Source organism: Symphalangus syndactylus, chromosome 24, assembly GCF_028878055.3.
Source record: "Symphalangus syndactylus isolate Jambi chromosome 24, NHGRI_mSymSyn1-v2.1_pri, whole genome shotgun sequence".
Lineage (NCBI taxonomy): Eukaryota > Metazoa > Chordata > Mammalia > Primates > Hylobatidae > Symphalangus > Symphalangus syndactylus.
The window spans coordinates 35,402,526-35,430,469 of record NC_072446.2 but is presented as its reverse complement, the minus strand read 5'-3'; the positions used below and the strand labels follow the sequence as shown (position 1 = coordinate 35,430,469).

At 44.2% G+C, this 27,944-nt stretch overlaps 1 protein-coding gene across 5 annotated transcripts in view; it reads right to left on the bottom strand.

Moving 5' to 3' along the window:
* MROH8 (maestro heat like repeat family member 8) overlaps window positions 1-27,944 on the bottom strand; it is a 77,565-nt gene that overhangs the window by 30,254 nt on the left and 19,367 nt on the right. For 3 of the 5 annotated variants that reach the window (XM_055265240.2, XM_055265243.2, XM_055265242.2), the window contains exons 6-12: window positions 26,818-26,962; window positions 25,476-25,571; window positions 22,681-22,785; window positions 14,336-14,471; window positions 9,642-9,766; window positions 7,083-7,235; window positions 3,698-3,858 (exon numbers count right to left, since the gene is read on the bottom strand). In XM_055265240.2, coding sequence (XP_055121215.2) covers window positions 3,698-3,858; window positions 7,083-7,235; window positions 9,642-9,766; window positions 14,336-14,471; window positions 22,681-22,785; window positions 25,476-25,571; window positions 26,818-26,962 — 921 coding nt within the window. The remainder of the gene's footprint in view (window positions 1-3,697; window positions 3,859-7,082; window positions 7,236-9,641; window positions 9,767-14,335; window positions 14,472-22,680; window positions 22,786-25,475; window positions 25,572-26,817; window positions 26,963-27,944) is intronic. The other 2 variants (XM_055265241.2, XM_055265244.2) reach the window with 2 other exon arrangements.

Here is a 27,944-nt window from a genome sequence, read left to right as displayed (position 1 = left end):
GATTCTATTACTATAGAAAATGAAAAAGTAATTAGTGAATACTGTCTTAAATATACAACTCACTGATTTTTAGTAAATTTACAAAGTTGTGCAACCATGATGACAATCCAATTTTAGAACATTTCCATCCCTGCAAAAAGATCCCTGGTATCTGAGCCCTTCTTACTATCTACTTTCCTCTCCAGCCACTTTGAGCTGCATCTGGCTCTTAGCATTCATCAGCTTGGGGGCAGCACTGCTTTCAGAAATCATTTCCTGAACCTTCATTTAATTAAGTCCCAACCTAGGGGCTTCCACAGAACTCCCTACTTAGCTTTAGAATACTTATGCATCTATGGGGCTACCAGACTGCTGCTTAAGGGCGGGGTGCATGTCCTGTCCATTACTTATAGGGCCTAATAGCACCTTGCACATAGTTGATGCTTTAGGCAGCCTCCTAAGAACAACCACCCCAATCTATATGTAAACCCACTAATGTGTGGAGTCCTAATTAGGGAAAGGAAGCCAGGCTGGCGGGAGCAGGGGAAAGCAAAAAGAAAAAGCAGATAAGCTGTAAGTCTGCCTTTCTTCATGGTCCAGGACATGGCCCTTCTGTGCAATTAACTCACCATCTTCCTGTGCCCAACCTATCACCAGACACCTGCAAATTAGCTCATTGCAACTTGGCATTATCTATACTCTACAAGGCCCTCTTCAACACACAGCATGAACACTATGCTGTAAAATCTCCAGCAAGCCTTTGTCTCCTGGCAGTTGGCTTCTCTTTTGCAGGCTGTCTGTTGTCTCTCTGGCACCATTATTTTCCTACTTTCTCTAATAAATCTGCCTTCTTCTACCCACAACTGTCGTGGTAAATTATTTTACCCCAGTGCCACCGGCCCAGTCATTGCTCCCCTGTGACATAATGAACTTCAGGTAAATGACAAAAATATAATCAGAATAATATTTCCTGGCCGGGCGCGGTGGCTCATGCCTATAATCCCAGCACTTTGGGAGGCCGAGGCAGGTGGATCACGAGGTCAGGAGATCAAGACCACAGTGAAACCCCGTCCCTACTAAAAATACAAAAAATTAGCCGGGTGGTGGCGGGTGCCTGTAGTCCCAGCTACTTGGGAGGCCAAGGCAGGAGAATGGCGTGAACCTGGGAGGCGGAGCTTGCAGTGAGCCGAGTTTGCACCACTGCACTCCAGCCTGGGCGACAGAGCGAGAATCCATCTCAAAAAAAATAAAAAATAATAATAATGACATTTCCTGAGTAAGTCAGTTAAATTTCTAAAAGATTCCATAGTTTGCGTATGATCTACAGCAGTTCTCAAAGTCCTCCCAGAGGTAGAACAAATACAAACAATAGAATAACGCTAAAAGTATACTTAAAATAATTAAATAGGGCAGCACACGGTGGCTCATGTCTGTCATCCTAGCACTCTGGGAGGCTGAGGCAGGTGGATCACTTGAGCCCAGGAGTTCGAGACCAGCCTGGGTAACATTGAGAAACCACAAAAAATAAAAAGTTTAGCTGGGCCAGGTGGTGTGGGCCTGTAGTCCCAGTTGCTCCAGTGGCTGAGGTGGGAAGATTGCTTGAGCCTGGAAGGTCGAGGCTGCAGTGAACTATGACTGTGCCACTACACTGCAGCCTGGGTGACAGAGAAAGACCCTGTCTTAAAAAACCCCACAAAAAACAAAACTAAATATATTTAATATTTTGTACTTAGATTTATTTATTTATTTATTTTGAGACAGAGTCTTGCTTTGTCTCCCAGGCTGGAGAGCAGTGGTGCGATCTCGGCTCACTGCAACCTCCGCCTCCCGGGTTCAAGAGATTCTCCTGCCTCAGCCTCCCAAGTAGCTGTGATTACAGGTGCGCACCACCGTGCCAGGCTAATTTTTGTACTCTTTTAGTAGAGATGGGGTTTCACCATGTTGGCCAGGCTGGTCTGCAACTCCTGACCTTGGGTGATCCACCCACTTCGGCCACTGAAAGATTTATTTTTATATAAGAGTTGAATACAGATAAGCTGTAGCAAGTACCAAACATTTAAGAACAATTTGTTAGAGAAATATACAAAAGCAAGCTCAAAAAATTTTAAAAAATTTAAAAAGCTTGAATGTACACCTGTAGTCTCAGCTACTCAGGCAGCTGAGGTGGGAAGATCACTTGAGCCCGGGAGTTCAAGGCTGCAGTGAGCCATGATTGAGATACTGTCTTTAAAAAAAAAAAAAGTAAGACTGTTACTCCAGACTGGAGTGCAGTGGCTATTCACAAGTCCAATAATCATATACTATGGCCCCAAACTCCTGGGCTCAAGTGATTCTCCTGCCTCAGCCTCCTGAGTAGCTGGGACTACAGGTGCGTGCCACCACACCCAGCTTTAAAAAAAATCTGCATTTTTTTTCTTTGAATGGGTAAAAATCTTCCATTATTTGATTTAGTTCGGTTTAGAGAACATAATAAGCACTACACCAAGATATTATGTGAGAGCCATTCACTTAAAAGAATAGGTTTCAAATAGTTTAAAGCAGGGAAATCTCTTCTTAAATAAAATAGCTGCCCAGAATCACAATAGAGAAAGCAGATAAAAAGAGGCACTGCTCTGATTAAAGTGGAGGGGGGGCATGGGACTTTATTCTGAAGCCTTCCTGCCTCATCCATAGGTATCTTTGTGGAACTTTCCAAGGTGCCTCCAAATGTGAAAAACACTAATCGAGAAAACCGTCTTTATACCTACTATGTACCCACAAAAATAAACAAAAAACCCATCCTGTTTGATCCTCTCTCTGATTCCAGTCTTCTTTATGTATGCATATTTACTTTTTAAATGTATATATTTATTGCCTTATTTTTAGGCAAAATCATTCTCAAGTGAGTTGCAGACATCATGACACTTTACCTCTAAATAACGTTAGTAGCTTATCTCCTAAGAATAAGGACATCCTTCTGCATAACCATAGTATTTCACACCTAAGAAAATTACACTAATTTTTGTTGTTTGTTTGTCTGAGACAGAGTCTCACTCTGTCGCCCAGGCTGGAGTGCAGTGGTGGGATCTTGGCTTACTGCAACCTCCTCCTCCTGGGTTCAAGCGATTCTCCCGCCTCAGCCTCCCAAGTAGCTGGAATTAGAGGCATCTGCCACCATGCCCGGGTAAATTTCGTATTTTTAGTAGAGACGAGGGTTCACCATGTTGGCCAGGCTGGTCTTGAACTCCTGGCCTTAAGTGATCTGCCCACTTCTGCATCCCAAAGTGCTGGGATTACAGGTGTCAGCCACTGTGCCTGGCCAGAAAATTACGCCAATTTAATATTCTAGTATAGAGTCCATATTTAAATTTCTCCAAGCTTTCTTTTATAGCTTCTGTTTTTGAACCAGGATCCAATCAAGGTCACACAGTGCATTTGGGTATGTTTTTGAATATCTTTTTATCTAGGACAGTTCCCTCACCACCAGTTTTACTTCCATAATGTTAACTTTTTTGAAGAGTCCAGTTCAATTATCTTACAGAATGTTCTTCATTTGGGATTTGTGGGATTCTTTTCTGATGATTATGCATTATGTTCTGATTTATATCACAAGCTTTATGCATACCGTGTCTTCTCTACAAAAGAATCATTAGATTTTTGAGGGCAACCATGTTTCACAATACCCAGAGCTGTGTCACATACTCCAATTTAATCCAGAGGCTGTACGGGGTTCTGTTACCTGTTATACGGCACTGGATGACACAGAAGGAAGCTGAGTACTATATCTGTGTACTTGGGTCTGGATATAAATAAACTCACGGTATTTATGATTTGCTGGCGGACTCTAGGCTGGCTGATTACGGATAACTGGGCACAGATAACTCCCATAATTTCTGGCACCTGAAGAGGAAAAAGAATTTACTAAGACTGTAATCCTATAAGACACTGATGGTTATTGAGGATTTTGTGGCCATTTCTGAAAGGTCCTGGGGCGGGGGGGTGACTTTTTTTAAAGACAGGGTCTTGCTCTGTTGCCCAGCCTGGAATGCAGCGGTGCAAACACAGCTCACTGCAGCCTTGAACCCCTGGCCTCAAGTGATCCTCCCACCTCAGCCTCCCAAGTAGCTGGGACTACAGGCACACACCACCACCCAGGTCACTGTTGTATTTTTTTGTAGAGACAAGATCTCTCTACGTTGCCCAGGCTGGTCTTGAATTCCTGGGCTCAAGTGATCCTCCTGCCTTGGCCTCCCAAAGTACTGGAATTACAGGTATGAGCCACTGTGCCTGACCCCTAGGGGGTGACTTTTAAACAAACTGTTTATTATTTTTTAAAGTTTATGATTAAAACTACTTAAAATATATCTGTATGTATGTACACACATATGAAGGATTTGGAAAGATTTATAATCAAAGCTGTCAATTCTGTGTTTTTGAGGGATAGAATATTAGATTTTTTTGCTTCTATATTTTTTCTAATTTTTCCTCAATAATTGATGTATTGATTTTATAACAAGACAAACTAATAAAAGTATTGCAAGGAAGCTGGGCTTTTTTCCACTGTGACTCTGAGAATGGCAGTGGAGTCCTTATCTATCTTCTTCCCAGAGATGTCCATCAGGCTCAGGTAAGGGAAACAGGAGCCACTGGGCTTTGGTCCATTTCTCTGCTTGGACCACTCTTCCCACCCACAGATGCATGGGTTCCTGTCTCTGTGGAAATGTCAACTTCTCAGAGAGGCACACCTCAACCACTCAATATAAAATGGCCATCATCAGCACCAGTAGGCTGGGCACGGTGGCTCATGGCAGTAATCCCAGCACTTTGGGAGGCTGCGGCAGGTGGATCATTTGAGGTCAGGAGTTCAAGACCGGCCTTGCCAACGTGGTGAAACCCCATCTCTGCTAAAAATGCAAAAAATTAGCTGGGCGTCATGGCAGGTGCCTGTAATCCCGGCTACTCGGGAGGCTGAGGTTGCCTGGGTATTGTGAGGAGACAGCAACCTGGGAGGCGGAGGTTGCAGGGAGCCGAGACTGCACCACTGCACTCAAGCCTGAGCAACAGAGCAAAATGCTGTCTCCAAAAATAAATAAATAAAATAATAATAATAATAATAATTCTGGCTAACAAACACAAGGGTAAATTTACTGGGGTTTTGGGGAAAGATTTTCTTCCCTGAATAAAGACATAAAAAGGAAGGCAACATCTTTCTTCTTCTTGGACATAGTCTACTCCGCTCAGAAAGTCCAAAATTGCTCTGACTACCTTATGACCACATGAACAGACAAGGCAGAAGGATGAAGAAACCCCTGGGTCTTTGATAACTTTGAATCACTGAATCGATCTTGGAAAATACTCTATGTCCAGACTTGTTATTATGTGAGAGAATAAATCCTTTGGTTAAACTTCTACCTGTTGGGCTTTTCTTGCTGCTAAAAGCACCCAACTGATACAAACGCCCATCTCACCATGCTCTTATCGTGTTATTGTTTTTGCATCTTTGTTATTTTAATAGGTTAAAAAAAGGGTGCTCATCATTTGTTGTTGTTGTTTTTGTTTTATGTGCTGTTGTTTTTTGAGACAAGATCTCCCTCTGTCGCCCAGACTGGAATGTAAAGGCATGATCATGGCTCCCTGCAGCCTTGTCTTACTGGGCTCAAGCAATCCTCCTGCCTCAGCTTCCCAAGCAGCTGGGAACACAGGTGTGTGCCACCATGCCTGGCTAATTTAAAAAAGTTTTTTTGTAGAGATGGGGTCTCACTATGTTGCCCAGGCTGGTCTTGAACTCCTGGGCCCAAGAAATTTGCCTGCCACAACCTCCCAAAGTGCTGGGATTATAAGTGTGAGCCACCATACCCAGCCGGTTCTCATCATTCTTAAATAATTTTTAATTCGTACCTAAGTACAATATGCACACAATTTAAAATGTCCAGTGGTATTTCAAGCTTCTTTCCTCCCTATTCCCCAGGTCTGTTCTCCAGAGAGAACTACTTTTATCTCTTTTGTCTCTTCCAGCATGTCCTTCTCTGTTTCTAAATAACATAACTATATAGTTATTTCTTGATGAATTAATTTTAGATACATTTAGATAAATTCTCTTAATTTTGATTTCTAAGTCTGCCTCCTTCTAGGGTCACTTATGGCTTTTTATTTACTTTTATTTATTTATTTATTTTGAGGCAGGGTCTCACTCTGTCACCCAAGCTGGAGGGCAGTGGTGTGATCTCAGCTCACTGCAGCCTCCGCCTCCTGTGTTCAAGCAATTCTCCTGTCTCAGCCATCCAAATAGCTGGCAATGCAGGTGTGCACCACCATGCCTGGCTAATTTTTGTATTTTAAGTAGAGACAGGGTTTCGCTATGTTGCCGAGGCTGGTCTTGAACTCTTGAGCTCAAGCTGTCTGCCTGCCTCGGCCTCCCAAAGTGCTGGGATTACAGGCGTGAGCCACTGCGCCTGACCACTTACAGCTTTTTAAAACTTGATACCTTTAACCCATCTGAATGAGTATCTAAATTAAAGTTATTCTCATATGTGTTAGTTATATCTCCCCAGAAAAACTCTACTCTTCTAGAAAATATGGACCACATCTTTTTTTTTTTTTTTTTTTTTTTTGAGATGGAGTCTCGCCCTGTCACCCAGGCTGGAGTGCAGTGGTGCGATCTTGGCTCACTGCAACCTCCACCTGCCGGGTTCAAGCAATTCTCTTGCCTCAGCCTCCCGAGTAGCTGGGACTACAGGCACGCACCACCACGCCCAGCTAATTTTTGTATTTTTAGTAGAGACGGGGTTTCACCATGTTGGCCAGGATGGTCTCGACTTCTTGACCTCATGATCCACCTGCTTCAGCCTCCCAAAGTGCTGGGATTACAGGCGTGAGCCACCGCGCCCAGTCACGGACCACATCTTAGATTAAAAAAAAAATCTCCCTCCCTAGTTACATACACAGTGGTTGTTTGGTGTATGTTTATAGAATGGATATTTGTGACTAAATAGACTAAAGCTTTAACCCTGTACTCATGAGTAGTCATCCTCAGCTGAATAGGACAAGCAGAGACTTCAGTAGCTGCAGGGATGAAGAAGTTCTACTGGCTTTCTGAACCCAGGAAATGGCCACTGAAAGTTTACCTTCTCAAATTGGGACTCTGCATTTTTCGCCAAAGTTAGCAGTAATTCTCCTGCTGATCGCTGGATGCAGGGATTTTTCAGGTTTTTCAGGGTATCAAATGTAGTCATTATAAACTGGCAGAGCTCATCTGAATCGAGAAAACCTTCAAAGACCTGAAATGATGTAGGAAAATGAACTTCCAAGAAATAGGGAAATATGGTATGATAGAAAGTGCCCTGAACAAGGACTTGAGTCTAAATTAACAATCAGAGAATTGGACAAAGATGTACAAGGCTGTTTTATTTGAGTCTTGTGGTTTTGTTTCGTTTTTGGAGATAGCATCTTACTCTGTCACCCAGGCAGGGGCACAATCACGGCTCACTGTAGCCTCAACCTCTTGGGCTCAAGTGATCCTCCTGCCTCAGCCTTCTGAGTAGCTGAGGCTACAGGCACCTGCTACCACACCCTGATAATTTTTAAATTTTTTTGTAAAGACGGGGTCTCACTATGTTGCCCAGCCTGGCCATGAACTCTTGGCTCAAGAGATCCTCCCACCTCAGCCTCCCAAAGTGTCGGGATTATAGGTGCGAGCCATGCACCCAGCCCAGTCTTGTTTACCATAGTAAAAAGGTGGAAGCAATCCAAATGTCCACTGCTAGCATCTGTGCATGGCCTTTTGCTGCTCTGACACTGAGGCTGGAGTGCAGTGGTGGGATCACAGCTCACTGCAGCCTTGACCTCCCAGGCTGAAGTCATCCTCCCACTTCAGCTTCCTGAGTAGCTAGGACTACAGGCGTGCACCTCCACACCCAGATAATTTTTTTATTTATAGAGATGAGGTCTCATTATGTTGCCCAGGATGGTCTCGAATCCTGGGCTCAAGTGATCCTTCCACCTCAGCCTCCCAAAGTGCTGGAATGACAGGGGTGAGCCACGGCATCCAGCCTGCTGCTGACATTTAGAAAGAAGCTTTATTGACCAGGCACAGTGGCTCATGCCTGTAATCCCAGTTGTTTGGGACCCTAAAGCAGGAGAAACACTTGAGCCCACGACTCGAGACTAGCTGCTTGGCCAACATGGAGAAACCCTGTCTCTAGTAAAAATATAAAAATTAGCCGGGCGTTGTGGTGCACGCCTGTAATCCCAGCTCTTTGGGAGGCTGAGGGAGGAGAATCACTTGAATCTGGGAGGCGAAGGTTGCAGTGAGACGAGATCGTGCCACTGCACTCTAGCCTGGGCGACAGAGCGAGACTCCGTCTCAAAAGACAAAAAAACAAAACAAAACAAAAAGCCTGGCGCGGTGGCTCACGTCTGTAATCCCACCACTTTGGGAGGCCAAGGCAGGCGGATCACCTGAGGTCAGAGTTCAAAATCAGCCTGACCAACATGGAGAAACCCCATCTCTACTAAAAATACAAAATTAGCTGGGTGTGATGGCACATGCCTATAATCCCAGCTACTCAAGAGGCTGAGGCAGGAGAATTGCTTGAACCCAGGAGGCGGAGGTTGCGGTGGGCCAAGATTGCGCCATTGCACTCCATCCTGGGCAACAAGAGCGAAACTCTGTCTCAAAGAAACAGCCCCCGCAAACAAAACAAAACAAAACAAAACAAAACAAAACAAAACAAAACAAAACGAAAAGAAAAGAAAAGAAAAAGAAAGAAGCTTTATTATGAGATCTTCAGAAAGAGTCATACTTTTATAGGATAGGACTTAAAAAAAAAAAAGGCCCTAATGTTACACAGCTAACAGGTTCCCAGGCATAATTAAAATGCCTTTTCAGGGGACAACATACTAAAAGAATGTGTCATCTGTTTCTCATTGCATTTGGTAGTAGATAAAGTCCTTCACATGATTATAATAGGTGCAATCTACTGGGCACTTACTATGTGACAAGCATTTAGCAAAGCATTTTCCGTATGATATCTCATTTAACAACGACTGAATTGTAAACAGTGTAAATTGTAAAAAAGAAATTGTAAAAACTGTTGCAATTTTTACAGATCTCCATCGCAGAGATGAGAAAACTGATGTGCAGAGAGATGAAATTACTTGGTACCTTTCACCCTACATGAGTAAGATCTGTGGGTTTTCTTTATTTTCCCTATCCCCTAGCATGCCTGATACCTGGCAGATATATATTTATTGAATAATGAATAACTACATTAATTTAAAAATGTCTGGCTTGTTGGATCAACCATACTCTCTTGCAGCTCCTTTTTGTGACCATCATTTACGTTTGCAAGAGACCGGCAATTATTAATAGTAGAAGCAGAGCTGGTATGAAGTGAAATCCAGGGATACTGGCCTCAATGGCAGGTTGACCTTAACCCCCAAACTAAGAAGGCAAGGTGTATAGGGCCAGGAACATGGTGCCTTGTGTCCAAACTATGGAACGTTTAGAGACCACATTCTCTGGGCAATTGTGTATGGTTTTGTTTTATAAGAAACGACCAGAACTTTTTCCAAAGTGGTTTTTACTATTTTACGTTTCCATAAATAAATGCAGGAGACTTCTGGTTGTTCCCCACCCTTGCCAACACTCTGGCTGTGGTTATAATTTTAGCCATTCTTATTACCTGGGCAATTCTGAAGGGACAGCTGTAGAAGCATTTAGTGGCAGAGCTGTAGAGCTCCAGGAATTCTCGACATTTTGTCAATGCTCTTTTCAAGCTTTGCTGATTTTCCTTGTCATGAGTGATATCTGAAAAGAAAACATAAAATATTAATACTTTCTGGCTTCTTTTTTTCTTCTTGATTTTACAGGTCTGGTTGATCTTCAGTTTAAAGTGGATCCCAAGATCTCACTCTTCTTTTTCACTTGAACAAAAATGCCTGGGGGAGGGAGTGTGTGTTCATCTGAAGGCTGATTTATTTCTCTTTTCTTCTAGAACAATACATAAAAAGAGCCAAAAGAAAAAACAAAGAGGAGGTCGAGGCAGATGGATCACTTGAAGTCAAGAGTTCGAGACAACCCTGGCCAACATGGTGAAACCTTGATTCTACCAAAAAATAAAAAAATTAGCCAAGCATGGTGGCGCTCTCCTGTAGTTCCCAACTACTTGGGAGGCTGAGGTGGGAGGATCACTTGAACCCAAGAGGTGGAGCTTGCAGTGAACCGAGATCATGCCACTGCACTCCAGCCGGGGTGAGAGTTAAAACCCTGTCTTTTTTTTCTTAATTTTTTTTTTTTTTTTTTTTTTTTGAGGCAGAGTTTCACTCTTATCGCCCAGGCTGGAGTGCAATGGCGTGATCTCAGCTCACCACAACCTCTGCCTCCTGGAGGTGATTCTCTTGCCTCAGCCTCCTGAGTAGCTGGGATTATAAGCATGCGCCACCACACCCAGCTAATTTTGTATTTTTAGTAGAGACGGGGTTTCTCCATTTTGGTTCAGACTGGTCTTGAACTCCTGACCTCAGGTGATCCACCCACCTCAGCCTCCCCAAGTGCTGGGATTACAGGCATGAGCCACCATGCCCAGCCAACCCTGTCTTTAAAAAGAAGAAGAAAAAAAGCAAAAGCAAAAGCAAAAGCAAAGAGCTTTTTGTAAGACCAGAGCATTTGAGTGATTTGTGAGTATAACCAAAGCATGCTACCTTATTTCCCCACTGGTGAGGAATTGTGAGGGGTCTCCCTATGAAGCTTAGGTTCCCAGAAAAATTGCCCAACTTTATATTGTGTATGATAATTCTGATATCAGAACTCTTCACCATGTGTCAAGTATGCCAATGCTCCTTGTAGTGTCTTGTTTTTCTCATGTTTTATTGTGACCTAATATTTGCTGGGAATTCGTAGATGGAAAATTTATCTTTGAGCCCTTGGCTGAGGATACTTTCTCTCCAACTAGAAAATAAGTTCCCTGGGGGAAGGTATCTTGTTTGTCTTGTTTACTGATGCATCACTAGAACAATAAATGCTTCATAACTATTTGCTGAATCAATAATCAACTGTATTTCTTTGGCTGTATACCTGCTAGAGATTGCTCATACTCAGAGGTGCCCAACGACAGGACAGTTGCTTTGGGAAGCATGGAGCTTCCTCATCCATGTGAAGCACAGACTGAGGCAGAGGAACTATGGTTGTGTGTAGCTTAACAACAGGGATACGTTTTGAGAAATGCACTGTTAGGCTATTGCGTCACTGCATGAACATCACGTAGAGTGTACTTTTTTTTAAAGACACAGTCTCTCACTCTGTCACCCAGGCTGGAGTGCAGTGGCGCGATCTCGGCTCACTGCAACCTCCACCTCCCACGTTTAAGTGATTCTCCTGCCTCAGCCTCCTGAGTAGCTGGGACTATAGGCACGCGCCACCACGCCAGGCTAATTTTTGTATTTTTAGTAGAGACAGGGTTTTGCCTTGTTGGCCAGGCTGGTCTTGAATTCCTGACCTCAGGTGATGGACCCTCCTCGGCCTCCCAAAGTGCTGGGATTACAGGCATGAGCCACTGCGCCTGGCCTAACTTTTTTTTTTTTTAAATTCTAAAGTTTTTTTTGTTAAAAACCAAGACAAAAACACACACTAGCCTAGGCCTGCACAGGATCAGGATAATCAATACCACTGTCTTCCATCTCCACATCCTGCCCCACTGGAAGGTATTCAGGGCAATAACACGCATGGAACTGTCATCTCCTATGATAACAATGCCTTCTTCAGGAATACCTCCTGAAGGGCCTGCCTGGGGATGTTTCACAGCTAACTGTTTTTTTAGTAAGTAGAAGGAGTCATGCTAAAATAATGATAAAATGTATAGTAACTAAATGAACCAGTAACATATTATCATTACCAAGGATATATACTGTACCTAATTGTAGGTGCTATACTTTTTTTTTTTTTTTTTTTTTCAGAGACGGAGTCTTGCTCTTTCACCCAGGCCGAACTGCAGTGGCGCTATCTCGGCTCACTGCAAGCTCCACCTCCCGGGTTCATGCCATTCTCCTGCCTCAGCCTCCTGAGTAGCTGGGATTATAGGTGCCTGCCACCTCGCCCGGCTAATTTTTTGTATTTTTAGTAGAGACGGGGTTTCACCGTGTTAGCCAAGATGGTCTTGATCTCCTGACCTCGTGATCCGCCCGCCTCAGCCTCCCAAAGTGCTGGGATTACAGGCGTGAGCCACAGCGCCCGGACGGTGCTATACTTTTATATGACTGGCAGTGCAGTAGGTTTGTTTACACCAGTATCACCACAAACATGAGTAATGCATTGTACTGTAATGTTATGATGGCTACAATGTCACTAGGTGATAGAAAACTTTCAGCTCAGCTGGGTACGGTGGTAGACACCTGTAGTCCCTGCACTTTAGGAAGCTGAGGTAGGAAGACTGCTTGAGCTCAGGAGTTGGAGACCAGCCTGGGCAACATGGTGAGACTTCATTTCTTTTTATTCTTTTTTCTTTTCTTTTTTATTTTTTTTTGAGATGGAGTCTTGCTCTGTCACCAGCTGGAGTACAGTGGTATGATCTTGGCTCACTGCAACCTCCGCCTCCCAGGTTCAAGCGATTCTCCCGCCTCAGCCTCCCCAAGTAGCTGGGACTACAGGCGTGCTACCACACTCAGCTACTTTTTGTATTTTTAGAAGAGACAGGGTTTCACCAGGTTGGCCAGGATGGTCTCGATCTCTTGACCTCGTGATTCACCCGCCTTGGCCTCCCAAAGTGCTGGGATTACAGGTGTGAGCCACTGTGCCAAGTCGAGACTTCCTTTCTTAAAAAAAAAAAATAATAAGGCTGGGCGTGGTGGTTCACACTTGTAATCCTAGCACTTTGGGATGCCAAGGCGGGCAGATCACTTGAGATCAGGAGTTCGAGACCAGCCTGGCTAACATTAAGTAACATTTAGTAGAGATGGTGAAACTCCATCTCTACTAAAAATACAAAAATTGGCTGAGTGTGGTGGCGGCTGCCTGTAATCCCAGCTATTCGGGAGGCTGAGGCACAAGAACTGCTTGAACCTGGGAGGTGGAGGTTGCAGTGAGCTGAGATCACACCACTGCACTCCAGCCTGGGCGACAGAGCGAGACTCCATCTCAAAATAAAATAAAATAAAAAGAAAAATTTCAGCTCCATTCTAATCTTCTTTTTTTTTTTTTTTTTTTTTGAGACGGAGTCTCGCTCTGTCGCCCAGGCTAGAGTGCAGTGGCACAATCTCGGCTCACTGCAAGCTCCGCCTCCCAGGTTCACGCCATTCTCCTGCCTCAGCCTCTCCGAGTAGCTGGGACTACAGGCGCCCGCCACCCCGCCCGGCTAATTTTTTGTATTTTTAGTAGAGACGGGGTTTCACCGTGGTCTCGATCTCCTGACCTCGTGATCCGCCCGCCTCGGCCTCCCAAAGTGCTGGGATTACAAGCGTGAGCCACCGCGCCCGGCCTCCATTCTAATCTTACATGACCCATACATGATCAGTTGTTGACTGAAATGTCATTATATGGTGCATGACTGTACTTGGTAGGGATGGAGTAGACTGAGATTCAAACACTGGGGGAATGCTGGGTTAGATATCCTCTAAAGTCCCTTCTAACCATGGAAGTCAGTGATTCATTCCTTGACCACACTGGCCCTCTCTCTATTTTTCAAACTCCTCAAGCTCACGCCTACCCAGGATCCTTTCCTTAGCCATTCCTTCTGCCTAATACACTCTTCTTACCTCTTTAGGTGGCAAACTGCTCTTTATTCTCTGGATTACCTTTCCTGAACCCAGCAACTAGATTTGATTCTTACTCATGGCCCCTGTAATTTCCCTTCATAAGGACATTAATTTTCCTGCAGCCTCGACCTCCTGGGCTCAAGCGATTCTCCCACCTTCGCCTCCTGAGTACTTGAGATTATAGGCATACTCCACCATGCCAGCTAATTTTTAAAATTTTCTGTAGAGAAGGGGTTTTCCATGTTGCCCAGGCTGGTCTTGAACTCCTGGGCCCACGCAGTCCTCTCGGCTTGGCCTGGCAAAATGCTATGAATATAGGAGTGAGCCACTGTGCCCAGCCTCACTCCTACTTCTGACCAAACTAATCACTCTCGTTTGTCCACAGGGCCACATGTTTAGCCACTCCCTGGCTATGCAGATGGATGACAATGATGGGTCTGATCTAGTGTTAGGATTCTAATGATTAAGTCAGTGTTGCTTCATCTCTGCCTATGGACCATGTATCTTTCTCTTTATGAACTACTGTAAAAGGCCTTTCCAGAACATGGGGACGGAGTGTGTAAGGAGGGCTGGTGCTTATGTTGTGCTGGAGACTTCACTCAGGACCTCGCGGCCTTCAGCAGTGCCTTACACTTCAGTCTCAGGGTGATATGCAGCAGGTAGTGAATGCCCTCTGCAGCCTCCTCAGCCACCTTTTCCTGTGGGTCCCCACAGAGCAGTGCCATCAGAGCCACTAGGTGTCCAAGTCTTTGGAATCGCAGTGGAAGCTTGAGAAAGAAAAAGAAAAATGTCATCAGAATACACATGCATTTAGTGCCTTCGATTTGAGTTGAGAAGTAATCCCAATTCTACTCTCAACTCAAGGGAAGTGTAAGGGTCACAATCAGCCTGTTAATCTCTGTAGGGTTCATATTTAACACAGGTAGACACAGTATAGCCAGTAGATGGTGTTATCAAGAAACAGGGAAATTCTAACCTATTCAGTAAACAATACGAAAAATGAAAAAGCTTTGTGCATAAAGATGTTAATTCCAGCACTGTTTTTATTTTTATCTTTTAATTTTTGGGAGTACACAGTAGGTCTATGTATTTGTGGGGTATACAGATGTCTTGATACAGGCATGCAATGCATAGGAATCATATCATATAAAATGGAGTAGCCACCCCCTCAAGCATTTATCCTTTGTGTTACAAACAGTCCAATTATATTATTTTAGTTATTTTAATAAATTTTTTTTGGAAACAGAGTTTTGACCTTTTAGCTCAGGCTGAAGTGCAATGGCACGATCTCAGCTCACTGCAACCTCCGCCTCCCAGGTTCAAGTGATTCTCCTGCCTCAGCCTCCCAAGTAGCTGGAATTACAGGTGTGAGCCACCGCACCCAGTTGATTTTTGTATTTTTAGTAGAGATGGGGTTTTGCCATGTTGGGCAGGCTGGTCTCAAACTCCTGACCTCAAGTGATCCACCCACCTCAGCCTCCCAAATTACAGGCCTGAGCTACTGCACCCAGCCAATAAACGTACATTTAATATTACTAAATAAAAATGTATTAAAATTTTAATATTATTTAAAAAATTACTAATGCACAATAGTCATCCTGTTGTGCTATAAAATATTAGGTCTTATTCATTCTAACAATGTTTTTGGTACCTATTAACCATGCCCACCTCTCCCCAACTCTGCCACGACCCTTCCCAGCCTCTGATAACCATCCTTCCACTCTCTATCTCCATGAGCTAAACTGTTTTGATTTTCAGGTCCCACAATATGTGAGAACATGTGATGTTTGTCTTTCTATGTCTGGCATATTTCACTTAGCATAATGACCTCCAGTTCCATCCATGTTGTTGCAAATGACAGGATCTCATTCTTTTTATGGTTGAATAGTACTTCATTGTGTATAAGAACCACATTTTCTTTATCCACTCATCTGTTGATGGACACTTAGGCTGCTTCCAAACTTTGGCTATTGTGAAGAGTGTTGCAACAAACAAGGGAGTGCAGATATCACTCCCATATACTGGTTTCCTTTCTTTTTTTTTTTTTTTTTGAGACAGAGTCTCGCTGTCGCCCAGGCTGGAGCGCAGTGGCGCGATCTCGGCTCACTGCAGGCTCCGCCCCCCGGGGTTCACGCCATTCTCCTGACTCAGCCTCCCGAATAGTTGGGACTACAGGCGCCTGCCACCTTGCCCGGCTAATTTTTTTTGTATTTTTAGTAGAGACGGGGTTTCACTGTGTTAGCCAGGATGGTCTCGATCTCCTGACCTCGTGATCCGCCCGCCTCGGCCTCCCAAAGTGCTGGGATTACAGGCGTGAGCCACCGCACCTGGCCAGTTACTGGTTTCCTTTCTTTGGGGTATAGACCCAGCGGTGGTCTAAAGACCACACTTTGGAAATAATTGCATGACAATAGTAAAGGGAATTATCCTATAGCCAGTCTATGAATACAACCATTAAAAATCAAGTATCTAAGGAATTTATAATGTGCTATTCTGCTAAGTAAAAAAGCTGAATGCGGCCGGGCGCTGTGGCTCATGCCAGTAATCCCAGCACTTTGGGAGGCCGAGGCAGGCAGATCACCTGAGGTCAGGGATTTGAGACCAGTCTGCCTGGCCAACATGGTGAAATCCCATCTCTACTAAAAGTACAAAAATCAGCCAGGCGTGGTGGCGGGCACCTGTAATCCCAGCTACTCAGGAGGCTGAGGAAGGAGAATCGCTTGAACCTGGGAGGCACAGGTTGTAGTAAGCCGAGATCTTGCCACTGCACTCCAGCCTGGGCAACAAGAGTGAGACTCCATCTCAAAATAAATACATACATACATACATACATACATACACAAAACAAAAAGTAAAAATAAAAAGCCGAATGCAAAGTTGAGATATAGCAGTTAATTCTATTTATAAAATTCATTTTTTAATATCCTGCTTGATTATGGAAAAAAAATCCATGTAATGTAGCTGGAAAAATCATACCAGAAAAAGAAATATAAGTTTAAATAAATACTGGAGAAAACTGGATAAATTAAAAAATTGGGCCAGGTGCCGTGGCTCATGCCTGTAATCCCAGCACTTTGGGAGGCTGAGGCGGGCGGATCACCTGAGTTTGGGAGTTCGAGACCGGCCTGACCAATATGGAGAAATCCCGTCTCTACTAAAAATACAAAATTAGCCGGGCATGGTGGCACATGCCTGTAATCCCAGCTACTCGGCAGGCTGAGGCAGGAGAATCACTTGAACCCGGGAAGCAGAGGTTGTAGTGAGCCGAGATTGCGCCATTGCACTCCAGCCTGGGCAACAAGAGCGAAACTCTGTCTCAAAAAAAAAAAAAAAAAAAAAAATTGGCTGGGCATGGTGGTTCATGCCTATAACCCCAGCACTTTGGGAGGCCAAGGCGGACATATCATTTGCAGTCAGGAGTTCAAAACCAGCCTGGCCAACATGGTGAAACCCCGTCTCTACTAAAAACGCAGAAAAATTAGCTTGGCATGGTGGCGCATGCCTCTAATCCCAGCTACTCGGGAGGCTGAGGCAGGAGAATTGCTTGAACCTGGTAGGCGGAGGTTGCAGTCAGCCGAGACTGCACCCCTGCACTCCAGCCGGGGCAACAGAATGAGACTCCGTCTCAAAAAAAAAATAAAATAAAAATTAAAAAATTAAAAATAATAAGAATAAAACATTAAGGTAGAAAAGATAAATGAAGTTAAGAATTTGGTTGGCATGCAGAATGCATAATCATCATTTGCTTGAGGCAGGCCATGGAGCAAGGCTCTGAACTCTCTCATGGCTAATGTAGAGGTACACACAATGATCCATATAACATGATTCACGCTGTCCTTAAGAAGCAACTAGCCACGCAGAGGAAGCACAGCTTTTCCTAGGGTTGAGACGGAAAGAAATTTCTTCTGTGGCTCTACAGAAATAAGACACAGAAATGTTGTGAATAGCCTTTACAACCTATTTACAGTAAACACAGCAACACACAAAGCTGTATAACATCTTTAATACACTGATAAAACCGTCATTCATTCAATCAACCAATAAATACAGTGTCAGTTATGTGCCAGGAACTATGACTGGCACTGGGGATGTAAGCAGTGAACAAAAGAGAATATCCCTGCTTGTGGAGGTGATGATCTAGTTGGGGAAACAAAGTAAACAAAATAAATATGTAAAATGTATTATGTATCAAATGATGATAAATGTCATGATTAACAAAAATTCAGGGGAAAGGGATAAGAATTGTTATTTTAGGATGGTCAGGGAAGGCCTCACTAATGTTGAAATGAGAGATTGATACCTGGGAGAAGAGTATTCTGGGCAGAGAGTATGGCAAGTGCCAAGGACTGAGATGGGAGTGTTTGGTGTTTCTGATGAACTATAACTAGGTTAGGTTGGCTGGAGCAATGTTAACGAGAGGGAAAGAAATAGGAAGTAGATGAAGAATGGGCCAGAAGGCGTCGCAACCTGTAGAACATTGTGAGGATTTTGGCCATCGGAGGGTCTTGAGCAGAGAAGGGACATGGGTTGACTTACATTTACTCAATCAATATTGAATTGAGCATCAACCACATGGCAGATTCTGTGCTAGGCAGGCACTGGGGCTACTGTGGTGAACAAGAGAAGTATAATTGCAAGGCACAGTGGCTCATGTCTGTAATCCCAGCATTTTGGGAGGCAGAGGTGGGAGGATTGTTTGAGCCCAAGAGTTTGGACCACCTTGGGCAATATAGTGAGACTTCCATCTGTATAAAAAATAAAAAAATTAACCAGGCATGGTGGCACATGCCTGTAGTCCCAGCTACTCAGGAGGCTAAGGCAGGAGCATTGCTTAAGGCCAGGAGGTTGAGGCTGCAGTGAGCTGTGATTGCGCTACTGTACTCCAATTTGGATGACAGAGCAAGACCCTGTCTCACATATATATAAAAAAAAAAAGACAAGCATAATCACTGGTAGAATTTACATTCTATTAGTGGGAAACAGATAACACAGGAGTAAAGAAAGAATCTAGACAGATAACCTCTGATTCTAGACAGTCCTAGGAAGGAGAGAGTGATCAGACAGAGGGCAAGCGTAGGTCTGTCTGTGGTGAGAAGAGGCCCTTTTGAGGTCGAGACATCTGAACACAGTGCTATAGAACCAGGAGGGGCTGGCTCTGTGCAGAGCTAGGGAAGGTCATTCCAAGCAGAGAAGGCAGCAAGTGCAAAGGCCATGAGGCAAGATGAGCCTTATGTGGGAAGAAGGAATGTAAAGGTGGCTGCCGTGTGGTAAGTCAGGGGACTTAGGTGTAGAGAGGCAGACAGACCTACATCAGACACGACCCCATATTCTAAGATAAGTTTGGAAATCACTGGATCAAACAAGTGACATGGGGCAAAAAAACGAAATGAAGAAAAATAAAGAAAACACAGGGGCGAAAAGAAAGAAACAAAACAAAAGCAAGAATGACATGGCTCTGAAGAGGATGACTCTGGCTATATGTAGAGAACAAATTGGAAGTGGAAGCCCCCACCCCAACACACTCATGCACAAAAAAGAACTTGGAAGGTGCCAGGCGCGGTGGCTCTGCCTGTAATCCCAGCACTTTGGGAGGCCGAGGCAGGCAGATCACTTGAGGCCAGGGATTCGAGATCAGCCTAGCCAACATGGAGAAACTTCGTCTCTACTAAAACTACAAAAATTAGCCAGGTGTGGTGGCCTGCACCTGTCACTGAATGACAAACAGTTAATAAGTTTTTGTTTTTGTTTTTGTTTTTTTTTGAGATGGAGTCTCGCTCTGTTGCCTAGGCTGGAGTGCAGTTGCGTGATCTCAGCTCACTGCAAGCTCTGCCTCCCGGGTTCACGCCATTCTCCTGCCTCAGCGTCCCGAGTAGCTGGGACTACAGGCGCCCATCACCACGCCCGGCTAATTTTTTGTATTTTTATTAGAGACGGGGTTTCACCGTGTTAGCCAGGATGGTCTCCATCTCCTGACCTTGTGATCCGCCCGCCTCGGCCTCCCAAAGTGCTGGGATTACAGGCGTGAGCCACCGCGCCCAGCCCTAAGTTTTATAATCATAATATTAAGAACCCCCAAACTTTATCAAGACAAAAAAGGCCACTGAAGAATTATGCTCCTAGTTTGATTACTAAATGCTTCTTTAACATTTCCTTTTTTATTCTGTATTCTTTAGATTTCTTTGAGAATATTAAAAAAGTTAGAGACCCAGATAATACATATCTGTCAAAACTCATTGAACTGTATACTTAAATTGGATAAATTCATTGTATACAAATTATACCTCAATAAAATTGATTTTAAAAAAAACTATGGACCTTCCTCAGAAAAATCCAGAAGAGGACGGGCGTGGTGGCTCACGTCTGTAATCCCAGCACTTTGGAAAGCCAAGGAAGGAGGACCACTTGAGCCCGGGAATTTGAGACCAGCCAGGGCAACATGGTGAAACCCCATCTCTATCAAAAATAAATAAATAAATAAAAATTAGCCAGGCGTGGTGGTGTGTGCCTGCAGTCCCAGCTACTAGGGAGGCTGAGGCAAGAGGATTGCTTGGGCCTGGGAGGTTAAGGCTACAGTGAGCCATGATCATGCCACTGCACTCCAGCCTGGGTGACAGAATGAGATCCTGGCTCAAAAAAAAAAAAAAAGGAAAATCCAGAAGACTGCACCACACCACATACTGCACATTCTGCATACAGCTTGTGGACATTCAGAGATCCCAGTGGCACCCAGGTTAACCACTCTCATATTTTGCAACTCTCTCTCTCTCTCTTTTTTTTTTTGAGATGGAGTCTTGCTCTGTAGCCCAGGCTGGAGTGCAGTGGTGTGATCTCGGCTCCCTGCAGCCTCTGCCTCCCAGCTTCAAGCGATTCTCCTGCCTCAGCCTCCTGGATAGCTGGGATTACAGGTGCCCGCCACCACGCCTGGCTAATTTTTGTATTTTTAATAGAGATGGGGTTTCACCATGTTGACCAGGCTGGTCTCGAACTCCTGAGCTCAAGTGATCCACCCGCCTCGGCCTCCTAAAGTGCTGGGATTACAGGCGTGAGCCACCCTTCCCGGGCCCATATTTGCAACTCTCTTTAGGAAAAAAATACGCTAAGGAAGATCTCCAGGACCTGGAGAGAGATTAATGTATAGGAGGGAATCATCTGAAACTCTCTTCTTTAATCTGTTGCCAAAATTAGAGGTCAAGGGTTGTGGAAGGAACAACAATGCATTGCTGGTATAGAATAATAGGGTAGTCAGTGATGGCCAGAAGTTACTTGCTTTTATTCACTAAAGAGAAAAAAGGAAGTAGCATAGTTGGAGGGGCTGCACCTAACTTTTAATAAGTTTGGATATCGTTTCAATGTGAGAAATAAAGGACTGCCTGGAATGCAGTCCTTTTAAACATGACTGTTAGAACATCTGTATCAGGAACAAAAAAAATATTTTCCCTCTTGTGCTTTGGGCAGGAAAAGAAAAGTAAAAAAGAAAGAAAAGAAAAGAAAAGAAAAACAAATTATCTGAGGAAAATTTTGGTATAAGGACCTAGCATTCCCACCCTACCAATCTCTCTTCCAATTCCCAGGCCTTATTATGCAGGTTGGAGAAATGATGGATGGGGACAGGAGATGCTCCAATGGCTAGAAAACCTGCTCAGGGAAGGGCAAAGAGATTATCAGGTGGAAAAAGGAGTAGACCCAGGAAGGAGGAACTAAGTTTTGAGGAATTCTTGTTAGGAGTTATGGAGAGGATTCTCAACCAAGAAGTGAGTGAGTGAGTGAAAAATAAAGGAGATTTTTTTTTTTTTTTAGATGGAGTTTCGCTCTTTGTTGCCCAGGCTGGAGTGCCGTGGCATGATCTTGGCTCACTGCAACCTCTGCCTCCTGGGTTCAAGCAATTCAAGGAGAAGATTTTTTTAAAAGAGATAACGCTGGGTGCAGTGGCTCATGCCTGTAATCCCAGTGCTTTGGGAGGCTGAAGCAGGAGGATTACTTGAAGCCAGGAGTTCATTCCCCAGCCTGGGCAACAAAGTGAGACCCGTCTCTACAAAAAAATTTTTTTTTTTTGAGATGGAGTCTTATTTTTTTGAGACGGAGGCTGGAATGCAGTGGCGTGATCTCGGCTCACTGCAAGTTCCACCTCCCACGTTCACACCATTCTCCTGCCTCAGCCTCCCGAGTAGCTGGGACTATAGGCACCCGCCACCATGCCTGGCAAATTGTTTTTGTATTTTTAGTAGAGATGGGGTTTCACCATGTTAGCCAGGATGATCTCGATCTCCTGAACTCGTGATCCGCCTGCCTTGGCCTCCCAAAGTGCTGGGATTACAGGTATGAGCCACTGTGCCAGGCCTACAAAAAATTTAAAAAATTAGCCAGGCGTGGTGGCGTGTGACTGTAGTCCCAGCTACTTGGAAGGCTGAGGCAGGAAGATTGCTTGAGGCCAGGAGTTCAAGGCTGCAGTGAGCTATGATGGCCCCACTGCACTCCAGCCTGAGTGACGGATCAAGACCCTGCCTTGAATAATGCTCATAAGAATAATGAGATGTCATAGGGGAGATGATTCAGAACTGAGAAGTGAGAGAGAGAAAGAAAAATGTGAGGATCTGAAGAGATGCCATAGTACTATTCTCTTTGAGTTGCTGGGAGATATTGAAGTTGATTTATTTAAATTTGCCTGCCATACTCAAATATAATACTATACAGAGACTAGGCCACCATGGGCCTCAGGTATTTTCAGGTTCTAGTTACCATATCATTATGTTCCAGCTGTTGTGTTAAGCAATGGAGATGCAAAGATTAATCAACACAGCAACTGGCCCCAAGCTGCTCAGGAGAAGAGCAGATATGAAGACAATGCTAAGTGCTATGATAGTACATGAGCACGAAGGGGACACAGAACCAGTCTGGGGAGTTATAAAGAGGAGGGGAAATAGGCAGTGAGGGAATGGCTTTGGATCTTTCCTCCTCTGCAACTGAAGGGCTGCTCACCTTCAAGTCGAGATGTTTGGATAGGCACTTCAGAACTTGAGCCATGCCGGCCATGGCCCATTCCCGCTCATGGTCTTTGACTGACTGTAACCAGGGGTCCAAGTGCTGTGAGAAATAAAGGGAGGCTAAATGGCTTATCAGGAAGATTTGGGATACCATCCTTATTGTGTTTAGAAAGAAATGTGGAGTGACAAGTTCCATGTTGCTACCAGATCTCAAAATACTTTGCTAAATGCTATTATAGCTCGGGTTGGAAATAAAAGTGGTGGAATGACAAGCAAGGCACAAAGACATGGGTGGTGGGTGGTTTGGTTGTTATATAGGAGATTAGGAGCTTCTTTTCTTTCTTTTTTTGAGATGGAGTCTCGCTCTGTTGCCCAGGCTGGAGTGCAATGGTGTGATCCCGGCTCACTGCAACCTCCACCTCCCGAATTCAAGTGATTCTCTTGCCTCAGCCTCTCGAGTAGCTGAGAATACAGGCACTCGCCACCACGCCCGGCTAATTTCTATATTTTTGTAGAGATGGGGTTTCACCATGTTGGCCAGGCTGATCTCGAACTCCTGATCTCAGGTGATCTGCCTGCCTTGGCCTCCCAAAGTGCTGGGATTACAAGCGTGAGCCACTGTGCCTGGCCAGAGCTTATTTTCTAGACTTATTTTCTCTTCAGCCCAATTCTTCAATTAATTATTCTGTACTTCTGAATGTTTTTAGCCCTTTCAAATCTGCTTTGGAAAGAAATAAAGTTAACAACATCCTACTAATATTAAAGTTTAACTCCGAGGACAGCCAGGTGTGGTTGCTCATGCCTGTAATCCCAGCACTGCAGGAGGGATTATACAGACTGCTTGAGCCCAGGAGTTGGAGACCAGCCTGGGCAACATGGTGAAACCCCATCTTTACAAAAAATTACAAAAATTAGCTGGGCATGGTGGCATGCGCCTGTAGTCCCAGCCGCTCGGGAGGCTGAGGTGGGACGACTGCTTGAGCCCGGGAGGCAGAGACTGCAGTGAGCTGAAATCGTGCCACTATACTCCAGCCTAAGTGACAGAGCGAGATCCTGTCTCAAAAAAAAGAAAAAAAGAAAGGCCTGAATTAAGCTGCCAAGGCAGGAAAGTACAAAGTACAACTGGATAAAGAGGAGAAACCCAATCTGGCTGGTATGCTAATGTACAAATAGAAGAGGAATGAGAAATAGTATTAAGGTCAGTTAGGCCAAGAATAAATGCCCATCAGAGCATTTAAGAAAATAAGCTAGAAAATAAGCCCCTGTAGCAGCGAAACCACTTGACTGCCTAGGTTTTTGTGCCTTGCTTGTCAGTTAGGACAACAATAAATGCATCATTTGGGTGCAAACGATTAATAATAGCTTAAAGCGTTATCCCTTTCTGGGATATTTGCATCTTAAAAAAAGGGTAAGAAAAATAAAAATAAAATAACAACAATAAAAAAGGGTAGGAGAGCAAGATACCTGAATGCAGTGAACGAATTCCAATGAATCAATCTCTAGTAATGGAACAGCATATACAGGAACAGGTGCAGGTCATTACAACCTTTGAGTACCATCCAGTAGGAAGCTGCTTATTTACTCTTTTTTTGTTGTTTTGTTTTTCAGAAGAAGTCTCACTCTATCGCCTAGGCTGGAGTACAGTGGCGCAATCTTGGCTCACTGCAACCTCCGCCCCCTGGGTTCAAGCAATTCTCCTGCCTTAGCCTCCCGAGTAGCTGGGATTACAGGCATGCGCCACCACGCCTGGCTAATTTTGCATTTTTAGTAGGGACAGGTTTTCACCGTGTTATCTAGGCTGGTCTCGAACTCCTGACCTCAAATGATTGATTTGCTCGCCTTGGCCTCCCAAAGTGCTGGGATTACACGCATGAGCCACTGTGCCTGGCCTTATTAACTCTTGAGGCTGACCCTTCCCTCATCACTGAATAAAATCCTTCTATACTAGTAAGGAATAATATATATATATGTATATATATATATATTTTTTGAAACAGTCTCTCTCTGTCACACAGGCTGGAGTGCAGTGGTGCGATCTCTGCTCACTGCAACCTCCTCCTCCTGGGTTCAAGTGATTCTCATGCCTCAGCTTCCTGAGTAGCTGGGATTACAGGTGTGTACCACCATGCCTGGCTAATTTTTGTATTTATTTATTTATTTTTTAGAAGAGTCAGGGTTTCGCCATGTTGGTGAGGCTGGTCTCGAACTCCTGGCCTCAAATGATCCACCTGCCTTGGCCTCTGAAAGTGCTGGGATTACAGGCGTGAAACACTGTGCCCTGCCCCCAGGGATAATAATTTAAGGAATAATTATAGCAATCATTTAAACAATTTATTGTGACTGGGTGCAGTAGCTCATGCCTATGATCCCAGCACTTTGGGAGGCTGAGATGGGAGGATAACTTGAGGCCAAGAATTCGAGGCTGCAGGGAGCTATAATGGTGCCACTTCACTCCAGCCTGGGCAACACAGCAAGACCCTGTCTCTGAAAATAAATAAACAAACAATTTATTGAAGGCCATTTATTCAATATTCACAGTAATTATTATCTCCATGTAAACGTGAAGAAATGCAACACTGAGAGAGCAAATTCCTTGCAGAATTTCTAGTGGAAGAACGTGTAACCAATGAATGGCAGAGTCAGCATTTGACCCCAAGTCTCTGACTCAAAGTTGATAGCTGATACTCTTTACTATGTTGCCTCTTACCACTGAATCCTTCCACATTTTCATCTCCCACTTTCACCAGTTAATAGGAATCATTTCCCACTTTCCCTTGGTATCTTGTTTACCTTAATAATGGTGTCAAGATTTTCCAAATGTGGGTCTTTTACCACCAAACTTTGGAGCATCTCAGAGAACGCCTGAAACGTCTGCCTGTAAAGACACTGAAAAGGCGCAGGATCAGCGACGCTCCCCAGCCTCACGTGAAGTTCCCCTAGCATGGGACACTTTGGAGGCTCTTCATGTGACCCTGAGACTTTACTCAAAGTTGCAGAACCAGTGTAAAGGTACTAGTAGATCGTTTGTGGCATGAGGTAAAAAGGAATACATCTTCATTTCAAACAGATGCCTCGGCATTTGAGGGATCACAGCTGACTGAGTCTCACTACATCTGGGGAACTGCTTAAGGGTCATCAAGATTCTTCAAAGTTGGCTTGTGACTCTTTCTGATATCTTCAAACAGAGGGGAATAAAGTCCTCTTGGGTAACTGCTTTACCAACAAGCTTATTCCCCACTGAAGAAGAGATCAAGGCCTGCACGTACCCTTCCCTCTGCTTGAAAGCTTTATCTCCAGACATACCCACACTTCTTTTCTTTCTTTTTCTTTCTTTTTTTTTTTTTTTTTTTTGAGACAGAGTCTCGCTCTGTCGCCCAGGCTGGAGTGCAGTGGCGCGATCTCGGCTCACTGCAAGCTCCGCCTCCCAGGTTCACGCCATTCTCCTGCCTCAGCCTCCTGAGTAGCTGGGACTACAGGCGCCCGCCACTGCGCCCGGCTAATTTTTTGTATTTTTAGTAGAGACGGGGTTTCACCGTGGTCTCGATCTCCTGACCTCGTGATCCGCCCGCCTCGGCCTCCCAAAGTGCTGGGATTACAGGCTTGAGCCACCGCGCCCGGCCACTTCTTTTCTTTCAATTATCACCCCATCATGAAGGCTTTGCCTGACCACCCATGTGCCTCCCAACCACAGGGCTCTTTATCCTGCTCTTTCCCTGCTTTACATTTTCATAACACTTATTATCAGCTGACATATTACATTTATGTATCAACAATTTTGTCTCTCTGCACTAGAATGTAAGCTCTGTGAGTGGGACTGGACTGCTGTATTCCTACTATCATCATTTTTGGCATATGATGACATATGGCATATTGTGTGCTTAAATAAACGTTAAGCATACAAGCAAGTGCACCCACCTTATTTTAAAGCCAAAAGGAAGGAAAGAATAAAGGGAAAAGGAAAGAAGACAAAATGAAGGGTTGAAAGAAGCTATCTTCTAATTTAACCACCTATTTTATTTACCAGACTTGGCTTATGGTTTTTGGCTACTTTCAAAAAATCAAATGCACTCTCTGAAGGCCAAGATCAGCTGACCCTGTGGATGGAAAGTTACTAAAGCAAAGCATGAGTTACCTCTGTGTTGCAGGTCCCATTGGGCATGATTTCCTGTATCTGGGTAAGGGTCCTTACAGACGGCAGAGTGATTATACTCTTGATGATAAGACTGAACAACTCAGCTCGATCTTCAGAGCCAAACAGCAAATGGACATCTTGGTAACTAAGAAAAGACAGTTTTGGAAGAGCAAGCTGGGAAGATGGTTTGATTTGATATTGATAAGCAGAGATCAACTAAAAAGGAAAGGGTAGACAGGCTAGTGTACTGTTCTGATGTGAGAGGGAAATGGCATAGCTTGTCAGTCTGTTCAGATAAATCACACAAAAGGTTAGAGGAAGAGTTTTCCCCCAAGAAGTTACTGGAGTAATATCCTTCCAGGCTTCCCTTCAGTTCAGCCACAGAGGGAAGCTTGCTACAGTCTAACGTGGTAAGCCACAATTTTCCAAAGCATATTCTGCTGAATGTTCATTTGGGGAATCATGGGTTGAATCTAGTTAAAAAACTTTTTAACCACAAGACTTCTCAGGGCCTTTGATCAGCTTAATCACTACAATATAAATCTCTGAGAGGTAAACAACAGGCAGCCCTTCCAAATTTCTTAGAAGTCGGAACTCTAATGTCATGAGACATATATGGGAGTAACTTCCTGCCAAATATACTTTGGACAAAAGTGAACTCCAAAGAGATTCCAATAAAGTCTTTCAGATATGGATAGTAGCATATATGAAATCAAAGTGCTCACTCAAAAACACGGATTTGGCTTCCTCTTCCTCTTTTCTATATAAACAGTTTTCAAAAGTTAAAAATATGGATCATGGCACAGTGGCTAACGCCTGTAATCCCAGCACTTTTGGAGGCCAAGGCGGGTGGATCACTTGAGGTCAGGAATTTGAGACGAGCCTGGCCAACATGGCGAAACCCCGTCTCTACTAAAGATACAAAAATTAGCCAGGCATGGTAGTGCACGCCTGTAATCCCAGCTACTCAGGAAGCTGAGTGAGGCAGGAGAATTGCTTGAACCCAGGGGGCAGAGGTTGCAATGAGTCAAGATCGTGCCACTGTACTCCAGCCTGGGGGACACAGCAAGACTCCATTCCAAAAAAAAAAAAAAAAAAAAAAAAAGAGTCATGTCAGTTGGACCTGG